At 59.8% G+C, this 10,686-nt stretch overlaps 1 protein-coding gene across 1 annotated transcript; it reads left to right on the top strand.

Annotated features, from left to right (window-relative positions):
* The first annotated feature begins 3,357 nt into the window (after positions 1-3,357).
* On the top strand, positions 3,358-7,860 carry C7H8orf90 (chromosome 7 C8orf90 homolog). The gene is given in 3 exon segments (XM_076004669.1): positions 3,358-3,472; positions 7,362-7,710; positions 7,712-7,860. Coding segments are annotated over 3 exon segments (573 nt in total). The 5' UTR covers positions 3,358-3,390; the 3' UTR covers positions 7,854-7,860.
* The last annotated feature ends 2,826 nt before the right edge of the window (positions 7,861-10,686 follow it).

The following is a 10,686-nucleotide window of genomic DNA, read 5'->3' as shown; positions in this document are numbered from 1 at the left end:
CAGTCCTGTCCCTCTACAGAGGCCGTCCAGGGAGGGGCCTGTCTGGGGCTCTGGGGCCCACAGGGTGGGGGGCAGCCCGAGTCAGCATGGACCCTGGCTCCCCACGCAGGCACTGCCCACCCCTCGTCTCCCAGGGCTCCCATCCTCCTTCCCACCCCTCCTAATCTCTCACAGCAAAATGAGGGGGAGGAAGGCAAAGGCAAAGAAAGAGGTTTTCTCCTCTGTGTTCTGAAAATGAGATTTTAAAAATAACTCCTGGTGGTGGCAGCCCCAGCTTCCTGAGGAGATGGTCTAGGGAGGCCAGCTGGGCTGTGCGGGTCCAGACGGTCTGAGTGCCTGTCCTCCCTGGGCACGCCTGACAGGGGCCTGCAGGCCTATGCCCCTCAGGGAGGCAGGGGCCTCTGCTCGTCCTGCTGGAGGAGGCAGGCAGAGGGAATCGTGCAGTGGGGGAGAAGGAGGTGACGTCACAGTGCAGGAGGCAACAATGCCAGGCCGTGACCCCTCGGCAGGAGCAGAGCCCTGAGCTTCGGGGGAGCCCAAATAAGTGAGACAAAGCAGGTCTGTCTTAACCACTGCTGCCAAATGCAAGTTGTCCCTCCAAATGCTCCAAATGCCGGGCACTTGGCCATCCAGGTGTGGACGTTTCCCGGCCTCCTTTGAAGCCAAATTCTCACCCTGGGAATTGAGAAGTGAAGTGTACAGGGGTCCCTGGATGTTCTTGATAGGAAACTGCCAGCCCCTGCCTGCCCCGACCCTCTGCAGGCTGGAGTGCAGTGGGTGTGTCTCCATGTCAACCCAGCTGAAGGCGCCTGGGTCCCCTGGTGGCCCCGTGGAGCAGAGCTGCCCTTGCGCCCTGGATGGCTGGGCTGGTGCATGAGAGAGAGCGTCCACTTTATTATGGCCATGGAATTTGGGGCACTTTGTCATAGCAGTTTAGATGTCCCCCTGAATAATACACCATGGTTTAGAGACCACTGATGCTCCGTGCCTGGCCCACGGGGGTCTGTGGAGCGATCACGTCCGTGCCGACCCTTCCTCCCTCTCGTGCTGACAGCGGTATTGGTAGCAGAGTGATGTCAGAACGGCCGCCCGGCCCGGGCTCACCTGGCTCAGTTGGGGATTGAGCTGCTGCACGCCCCAAGAGTTGGTGTTGGGTGGCCCGTGTGGCTGGAAGACAGGAACGCACACGTGAAATGCAGGCCCCCACCCGCCCACGGCTGACTGCGAGGTCCAAGGGGCCGGCTGTGCTCCTGCCTTGGCAGGTGGGGCCCGGGCTAAGGAAGCAGAGGGCCTAGACCTGGTGGCTGGACAGACCTCAGACACACTCTATGATCCTGGGCATGGTGCCATGACGCATCCTGGCATTGTGACGTGGCATTGTCGGGGAGGGAGGGCCCCACAGCACAGCAAACGGGAGGAAGCTGTGTGGGCCCCACGCTGTGGCTTGGGGGCTGCAGGGGAATTCTCTATTCCGTGTTGCTTCACAGTGGTGAGCATACAGCACACTCTTACACTGCAGAGGAGGGCTGGGAAGGCTGCCCCTGTCCCACTTCCCCATGAGACCCGAGGCTCTTCAACCATAGAGAGCCTGTCACGGTGGCCAGGAAGCCAGCCCTTGAGACTGGGGGAATTCTTTATGATTAGGTTGAATACCTGTTTTGTCGCACTGTACCATTCTCAAGGGTACCATTATCTTCGAGTTTAACCTCAGGCAGGCTGTCTTTCATCCTGCTTTACAAATGGGGAAACTGAGGCTCGGGGAGGCAATGCAGTTGCCCAGCCCAGAGTAAGTGAGTGTCCTGCTCAGACCCCAGCTTCTGCTGGGGCCCCTCTTGCACCCCAGCTTTGCTGAAGGTAATGGGAGAAAATGGAGTGTGGCTCATCTGGGGGAGGATTTCAGGCCCACTGCCAGGGTGAGAAGGCCGAGTGATTGCAGGGTCCTCACCATGCAAACAAGGCCTCTCCTGCCTCCCCCCTGCTCACCCCCTAAGGCACTTGGCCCAAGGAATCCCAGCAGGAGCAGAGCCCTAGCCAGTCAGATGGTGTGGCCCTGAGGGACAGGGCCCTGGACTCAGGGATGGGGGTCATGTGCAACCTGGGGTCCTCACTGGGACATATGAGAGCCCATGGGAGGCAAGGGGGGACCAAATCTAATCGGTTGACTTCTGATGGGAGGGCCAGCCAGGCCTATGGGGCTCTGAGGTGCAGAGCAGGCTGGGAGGGCTTCTTAGAGGAGGCATTGTGAGCTAGGACCTGAAGGATGAGTAGGAGTTTGCAGAGGAGGTGGGAAGGGGACCCAGCACAGGCTGCTGCACGAAGATGTGCAGGTGTGGAGGTATGGAAATGCAGGCTGGGACAGTGGCCGATGAAGCCCCTTCTGCCTCCATGGCAGCCCTGCGGTATTTGTCAGTGTGACTGTGTTAAGAGACAGCCCAGCACCCGTGACGGCTCAAAGCCCAGGGTGTTCACTGCCAGCTCACAACACAGTGTGGGGCTGGGGGCTCCTCCCCAGAGGGAGCCCGGGCCCCAGCTCTGACCCCTGGGGGCACTGACACGTCTTTGCTCGAGGCTGTCCCTCGCCCCTGGAGCCTGCTTGCAGGCCACATGTGTTGTGGAATGATTCTCCCCAGGAGTGCTCATGAACGTCAGGGATGAGCCCCCCACACCTGCACCCTCTGGTGGGCAAGGTGGCTCTGAGGCTGCCCTGCAGCAGCCACCACTCTGTCATGTGCCCGCATAGGCTTTGTTCCCTTTTCTGCATCATGTCTCTACCCCCTGACCATGCTTGGGTCTGCTTTGGGGGAACCCAACCCCCACGGGCTCTCTGTGGCCAAGGGCCGGGTCTGACTCATGTCTCAAGGACTGCCAGAGTTGCTGAAGATGGCAGCTGCTGACCCTGGACCCATAGACCTTGGGAATACCTGCAGGATGCTGAGCTGGGTAGGGCAGGCCACTGAGGTGCTGAGGCCTCGGCTGCCCTCGAGTGTGCACAAGCTGGCCCCATGCCACCAGGCTGGCCTGAGCGAGGCAGGAGGAAGAGAGGGTTCGTGGGGCTGGCCTGGAGGCCTGAGTGCCAGGTCTGATGGCCCTGTGCAGGGGCAGTGAGCAGACGTAACTAGAGTTTAACCTCATAAGCCCTGCTGGGTGCAGTGAGAGGGTCAGAGGGAAAGCTGGCCTGAGGGAGCAGCTGCAGGGACAGGGAGGTGCAGGGCCCTGGGGAGGGCCTGCAGGGCCACCCACAGGAGGTCAGTGCATGAGGCCACTGAGCCCATGAGCACCAACCCCCTTCAGAGTGGGACTCCTTTAAATGCAAGGTTCTGTCCTCCCAGCAGGCCCCTCCCCCAGTCTCCCGGCAGCCAGGTAAACAGAAGCCTGACCCCGGCCACTGACATGGCTTCCCCCTGTTCTGGGGACCCGAGTCCGGCAGGTCTGCCCCCTCCTTCTGTAGCCACTCCAGGTGAGACACACGTGGGTGAGAGGGTCAGAGGAGAAAGGGGCCAAGTGGCATTTGGGATTCTTGTCTCACGCTCTCTTCCAGAAGGGTCACACAGCAGGACAATGTCAGCAGGACTGGGCCAGGATGGGGCATCGAACCCACCCCCTAAAGGCCCTTCTCCTTCCTGCTCCCCCAGGGCCTGCTGCCCCACAGCCCTCCTGGGGGAGGAGGCTGGTTCTCTTCCCTAAGCCCCTGGGCACCTGGGCCTGGAGGTGGGCAGAGTCATCCTCACTCCTTAGGGTCCCCTCCAGATCATGCCCCTGCCTTCGTTGAAACCCAGCTCTGGCTCTCTGGAGGGGCAGCCATCCCGCCACCTGCCCCACTGCAGTCACTGCCCCGGATGACCCTGTGCCTGCTCACGACCCTCTCTCCAGCTCCCCGTCTTCACCTTGGTGACTTCTTCCCTTGCCCTGGTCTGGTCCTCTGTCTCTGACTCCTCCCCTCCAAGGACCTTGCCCTCCCCCCAGACCCCACCCCTTGGACTGCTCAACATCCAAACTGCAGCCCCTTCCTGGCTGCAGCCCCTCCCTGGCTGCTGCCCCTCCCTGGCTGCTGCCCTCTGGAGGCGCTTGGGGGCCAAAGTCTGTGGTGGCGTCCACCTCTCCCACCTGCTCCCCCACCCCTGCCCACAGCTCTGCCATGGTCACCACTCCTCACACCCCTCCCCGGCCCTCTCCTGTCCTCTAGTGCCAGTCTGGCAACTCTCCACTGCCCCATCTCGCCGGCTCCGTGCAGATGGCCCGAGCTGCCCGCACTTCGAGTTCCCGACCTCAGCCCGCAGCGGGGATGAGGCAGCCCTCACCCAGCTCCCGTCCCTCCAGCCGCTCCTCTCCTAGCAACAGCCTGGCACCTTCTCTCCCTCGAAGCCCGCACCCTCCTCGCTGTCCTCACACTCAGCCGCAGCTTTGCTCCCTCTTTCCTGGAGGAACCCAAGCCATCAGAGGATGTCGCCACAGACACCCACCCACCTGCACTGTGCCTCAGACTCTGTCTGCCCCTGCTCCAGCCAAGGCCACATCCACTCGTCCCACTCCCTCCCTCCTACTCACGTGGTCACTCCGGCAGCCCCCAGCCTCTCTCCTGCACCATGACACGTCCTCTGCTACTATCACCTGTAGACACAAAAGCACGCTGTCATTTGTCCTGTCTCTTCGCCCTGCTTCCCTCGCAGCGGCCGCCCTCTTTCTTTGACCCCACTTATAGCAAAGCCTCGCACAGGTTATGTGTCCTTGCTGCCACCAAATCCTCCCCTCCCACTTCCTCCTGAACCCACTCTCTGCACACCTCACTGAAGCAGCTCTGGTCAAGGTCACCAGTGACCTCTGTACTGGTAAATCTGAGGTTAGTCCTCAGGCTCCATTTGGCGTGACTGTAGGCAGCACGTGACTCAGAGTCCCCACCCCATGCCTGGCTTCCAGAAGCCCCGTGCCCGCAGCTTCCCCCTGCAGCACTGCCTGCTCCACCTTCTCTCCCCAGCTGGTGAGTCAAGAGGGCCCTGACTTCTGTTCTGGGCCTCTCCTCTTTCTTTTCTCACGATGTGATGTCATTCAGTGTTGTGGCTTTAAATGCCACCTCTTTTCCAGCTGGGAACCCCACCCACTGCAGAGTCAGAGCCATTCCTGCATCCCCCTAGTGCTCATCTGGAGATTAAGTCTTGACCCCAGCCCAGCCCGCCACTCTCCCAGCTGACCTGTCTTGGGAAAGGGCACTTCCTCCCTTTGCTGGCTTAGGCCACAAACCTCCATGTCTTCCTTCTTTCCCATGCCCCTGTCCACAGCCCCTCATCAGCAGAGCCTGCTGGTTCTATCTTCAGAGTCTGAGCATTCTCAGCCCTATCCTGGCTGAGGCACTCTCCCCTTGGTGGCCGTCCTGGCTGCTGCACTGGCTTCCTGGCTGCTGCCCTATCCCTTTACCTGTCTGCAAGTCCACACCAAACCCGCCTGGTGAAATGCAAATCCCATAACAGTATTCCTCTCATGCCCTGGGCCCATTGTGGGCTGGAGCAGCACAGTGGCCCAGCCCTCTCCTTTCCTGGGGGCCTGTCCACAGCCCTGTCCCTCTTCTCCTGAGCTTTTCCTTACCTCTGCCCAAAGCAACACCCCATGGCCCTTCCCTTGGCTGCCCACCCCACTGGATAGTACTGAGGGGGAGGTCAGGCCAGTGGCTGGGACACCAGGACAGCCCTGTGCCTCCAGCTGCTCTCCAGAGGACTGCAGAGAGGAGGTGGCAAGGTGGACAGGGCAGGCTGAGCAGATGGAGGCACCACCCCTGCCCCATCTGGGTCAGATGCTCCAGGTGCAGCTTCCCAGGTGCTGTCTTGGTGCTGAGAGTGACAGGCCCAGCGGGCCTCGCCCATGCCCACTCACAGCCTCAGTGGGGGCCACTTGGAGGCGCCAGGTGCTGTTTTGGCGCTGTCCGAGGTTCTGACTTAGGAAAGTACTCTCCAGGGATAGAACAGGTTGGTCAAGGCCATCTTGCCTGCGAGGGCAGCAGAACAGGCTTGTTTGTTCCCGATTTCTAGAGGGGAAACCGGAGCTCATGCAAGGTAAAAAACTAACCCAAGCTCTCACAGGTGGAAGGAAGGATCTCCAAGTCTGTGTTGCTCACGGCTGTAGTGATGCCAATACAGTGCCTGCATGGCACACAGTAGGTGCTCAATGAATGTTTGTGTGGAGGAGAGAGAGAGTCATGACTAAGAGGCTCTCAAGCCAGGGGCTGTGGCACAGTGGAAGGTGATTGCCCAGTCCAGGGCCTGTCTGACTTCCTGGGCTGTATCCTCACGGGCAAGATGGACTGAGTGTTGTTGTCCTCTCCTAGGGGCCAGAGAATTCATGGTCAGAGCCTTGTACAGGTTCATCCATTCCCACCCCGGCCTCCAGTCTTGCCCACCCCAGGGAGCTAGCTGGTCTTTGCCCTACATCCACCATGGGCCTATCTTCCTCCCTGAACTTTGTGCTCAGGGATGGCCCATAGCTACTTCACCCATGTCGGTAACCCAGAGCTAAGCGCATCTGCTGAATGAATGAATAACAGAAACATTGAAGGTGTCTCTCCTGAATCAAGGGCCTGAGGTTGGGCACAGCAGGCCAGGCAGGGTGTGGCCAGGGACCAGCACTCTGGGCTCCTTCTGGGGACCACAGACAGGCTTTCAGGGTGCCATGACGGAACCCCAACCAAACTCCCTTCCAGCCGACTCCTGGTCCTCTTGGTGCCACTTCTCCCCTGGACCCCAGGTGCAGGTGGGAGCCAGGTGGTGGCCCCAGGATGCTCTCCACCTGGGTCTGCAGGGCCTGGCCATGTGCCCTGTGATCTCTCCCAGCTGAGTGTTCCCCATCCTTGCCTTCACCCTCTCCTGGATCCGACCTGACCTCTGGGCTGGGTCCCACAGTCCATGTCTGCACAGCCTGGGATAAACTTCCAATCGAGAGTGATTGTTTCACCTCCTGTCCCCAAGGCCACTATCTGCAGCAGGAGCCCCACTCCCCAGCTTGCTGGTGGTCACGCTGGCCAAACTGTGCAGCCACCTCCCCACTGGGGAACTTTCCGCCCAGATAATATTAATACTTAGGGGTATACACCCTTCCACACCTCAGGACTTGCTGCCCTTTGTGGTTGGCACTGTTCCCACACAAATGCAGATCCCACCGCCCCTTTACCACGGCAGGGCCCTTACCTCCCCCACCCAGATGCCCTTACCTCCCCCACCCAGATGCAGGGTTTGCCTTTTGAGGCTCATCCAGATTCTCCCACCTCTGCACCTGCAGGGCCTCTCCGCCCCTGTCTGGGTGGGCAGCTCACCCAGAGCAGGATGGTCCCTGATCTCGCTGTCTGCGGAGCTGAGCTCTCGGTCCCCGCCGGCCCGCAGGTCCCGCAGGCCCCGAGCCCCGGTTCCCGGACATCTACGGCGGGGACACGCAGCTCTGGGAGGCGCACTTTCGCGGCATCGGGCGCGCCTACCGCGCGCTGGGCAAGGAAGACGACTTTGCCATCCGCGTGCTCACTGAGGACTTCACGCTGCCTTTCCCTTTCGCTTGGCCGCCAGGCCCGGACCCGGCCCGTGGGCCGCTCTTCTATGACCCCCGCGACCGCGCGGGCTTCGACTTTCTGCTCCGGGGCCCCGGCGCGTCGCCGCCCGCGCTGCTGCGGCCACTGCACGCCACCGCACAGGCGGCCCTGCGCAAGCGGCGCCTGGAGCGCCTGGCGCTGAGCTACGCCAGCGCGGGCACCGGCCAGCCGCCCGGCCTCGTCCTGCTGGCGCCCGGCCCCGCCGCCCCCGCCGGCGCCTTCCCGGGGCCCGCGGGGCCCGAGGCCAGCGCGCCCAGGATGGCCTAGTCCTCGGCGCTCCAAGAGCGAATAAAGTATTCCTTTGCTTCTCCAGCCCGCTGAGGTGCTTTGCTGCGCCCTGGGACAGGCGTCTGCACAGGCCTCTGCTGTACTCAGTGCAGAAAGTGTTGGGGGCAACCAGGGGCTGGGCTCTGACCCCAGCTCCGTCACCAGGCCAGGCCCAGGCAGCAGGGGACCAGGACGTCACATGGGCTTGAATGTGTAGTGAATGAAAGAAAGCAATTGAAATGGCCATGGAGACAGGCTGGCCAGGCCACAGGGCAGCTGTCAGTGGGAAAAGACCTGGATAAGGTGGGTTGGGCCAGGTCCTCCATCTTCCCTGCCACCCTCTGGGACCCTGGCCATAGCCCTGTGGTGGGCATTAGGTCCCCAACCCACGGGTCAGAGCCGGACTCCTCCACGGTGCAGCTAGGATTGAGTTTCCTGTGTGCTGACTTCAAGGTCAGCAGCTTTCTCCCGTCTTCCATGACAGACGGGCACCAGGAGGGGGCACGAGAGCAGAGGGGGCAGCAGAGCAGAGGGAACAGAGCATGGGCTGGGAGAGGGACGGCAAGGAGGGGTCGCCACAAGGCACAGTCTGAGTTCTGCCGCCCCCTCTCCAGCGCTGGGGAGCAGGGATGCCTCCTGCTTCCCCTATGTGGGGCTGAGAGAACTTGCTGAGCCCCGAATGGCCTCCAGTGACCCCGCCTCCACTCTGGGTGCGTCTCTCTCTGCAAGTGACAAACCCCAGGGCTGTCTCCGCTGTGGGCCTGCTGGTGGCAGGGCAGAGTGACAGCATGACCCTGGTGGCTTCCTCCTCTGACCTGCAGGACACCAAGCAGGGATTCGAGTGACCTTTAGGGAAAAGTGCTCAGTCCACAGGATCAGCCTTCCTCTTGCATGGGGAGTTTGGGTTCCAGGTGTGCAAGGGCAGGCCACGTCCCCCCTTCAGTGCAGATGGAGTGAGAGCTTTCTCCTTTTCTTTTTTCTAATCTAGGAGTTATTTATAGCTTCCTAGTTGTGGGGAGAAAAGGTTTTCCCAAACCCTTGCTTGGTTTTGCTGGAGAATTAGTTGCGAGGGAACGCTCATCTCTGGAGCAAGAGGCGGCCCGGGGCTGTGGAAGAGAGGTCTCCACTTCTTTCTTCTGCTGCTGCAGGTCCCTGTGGAGGCCGCCAGCCCCTGCCCACGTTCCTTCCATGTGTGGACTTGTCTCTTCAATTTGAGAGAGATGCACGGACAGTTATGTTGTAATAATATTCACCCATTTGACTCCTGATAGGACAACAGCACAGTAACATGTATTATGTATGCTATGCTGTATATGAATTGTTTGGGTTCCCAGAAGCAGTCCCTGAACATGATTTGGGTGAAGTAGTTTATTGGGAGGTGGGAACACAGGTAGGAAAACGAGGGCGCTGGTAATGGGGGGTGTAAAGCAAGTTACCCTGTGGACAACTGGAGGGCAGACAGCGTGGAGCATGCCTTGTGCCTGGGAGCCATCCCACTCGAGGGACAAGGACGCAAGGATTAGTCCCTGACCTCCTGCTTTCACTGGGCGAGGGCCTCCCAGGGACGTCAACCCTTTGGCAGTTCAGCTTGCCTGTGGGGGCTGAGCACACACCTCCCCAAACAGCAGCAGTTGAGAGTAACCACTTAGACACTTTTGTAATACTTTGATAGAGCAATTTTGTGACTGTAGAGTATAATAATAAAAATCGGGGGCTTATACTTTTAAAAAAATTTTTTTTCTACTTCATTTTCCAGAAATTTATTTTTAAAGCAGCTCACAAAAATACAGGTCTGTGAGAGACTGGAAACAAAAACCTGGAGCAGCAGGATGTCCTGCAAGCCCCGGGAGCTTCCCCTAATGACCGCTTGGTCCTGCTTGGTCACGTGCCCACTTCTGAACAGTCCCTGCGGCCCAGGCAGTGACTTGCATTGATTGGCTTAGGTCTGGGTTACCTGCACCAATCCCTGTGACAAAGGGGGAGGGTGGCCTTGGTTGGATTTTGACAGTAAGGCCCAGAACACTGTAGCGGCCCACAGTGGGGGAGGGTGGAGGGGATGATGGGGAGCCGCAGCCAGGCAGTGCCAGCCCTGGCATTTGGCCCCAGGGTTGACTTCTGCTCAATCTCATGCCTCCCCTCTAGGTAGACACGCTGTTCCCGAGGAGACGCATAGTCAGAAACGGCCACAGGGTGGGGTCTCTGCCTTTTGTGTAAAGCACAGTTGGAAATCTGATTTGCTTTCTCGGCATTTGTTCTGCGCCGTGTTGAGTGCCGAGGCTGGGCTTTCAGGGAGTGGACACACCTCCTGCCTCAAGGGGCCCACAGACAGAGGGTAAGAGGGTATTAGAGCATGCTGCTCATTGCTCCTTAGATGGGAGCCCAGGCGATTCCTCCTGGGACTCAGTTTCCTCCGCCCCCCTCCACCACACAGGAAAAGCCAGGTAGCCCTCACGTTGCCCTTTTTGCTATGGCTGCTGGGGTGCTCAAAGGACATTTGTGCCCAGTTGTTCTCACTTCCCTCAAGCATATTTCAGGTTAGTTTGCTCCTCCTCTCTGGCTGTGTTGCCTCCTCCAGCTGTCGGGCTTTCAAGTTTTATGATGCCTGGACTGTAATTGTCAGAATGATGCTTCAAATTATTTTTGGAAATTAGGGGGAAACACCTTCTTTCTAAAGTCACAGATCCTGGCCCTGGTTTGCAGCACTTCACCCCCACCTTCCTCCCACTGACTGCCAGGAAGCTCTGCCATCTTTTCTGAACAAAGCCCGCGGTCTAAGCTGAAACACTGTGGCTGTTTCCTTGGGGGGCCCTGGGGCCTACTGGGTGGGCAGCGGCTACAGTGAAGGCTTTGGGGAGACA

Source organism: Microcebus murinus, chromosome 7 (assembly GCF_040939455.1).
Source record: "Microcebus murinus isolate Inina chromosome 7, M.murinus_Inina_mat1.0, whole genome shotgun sequence".
Taxonomy (NCBI): domain Eukaryota; kingdom Metazoa; phylum Chordata; class Mammalia; order Primates; family Cheirogaleidae; genus Microcebus; species Microcebus murinus.
This window is presented reverse-complemented; position numbering and strand designations above follow the sequence as displayed.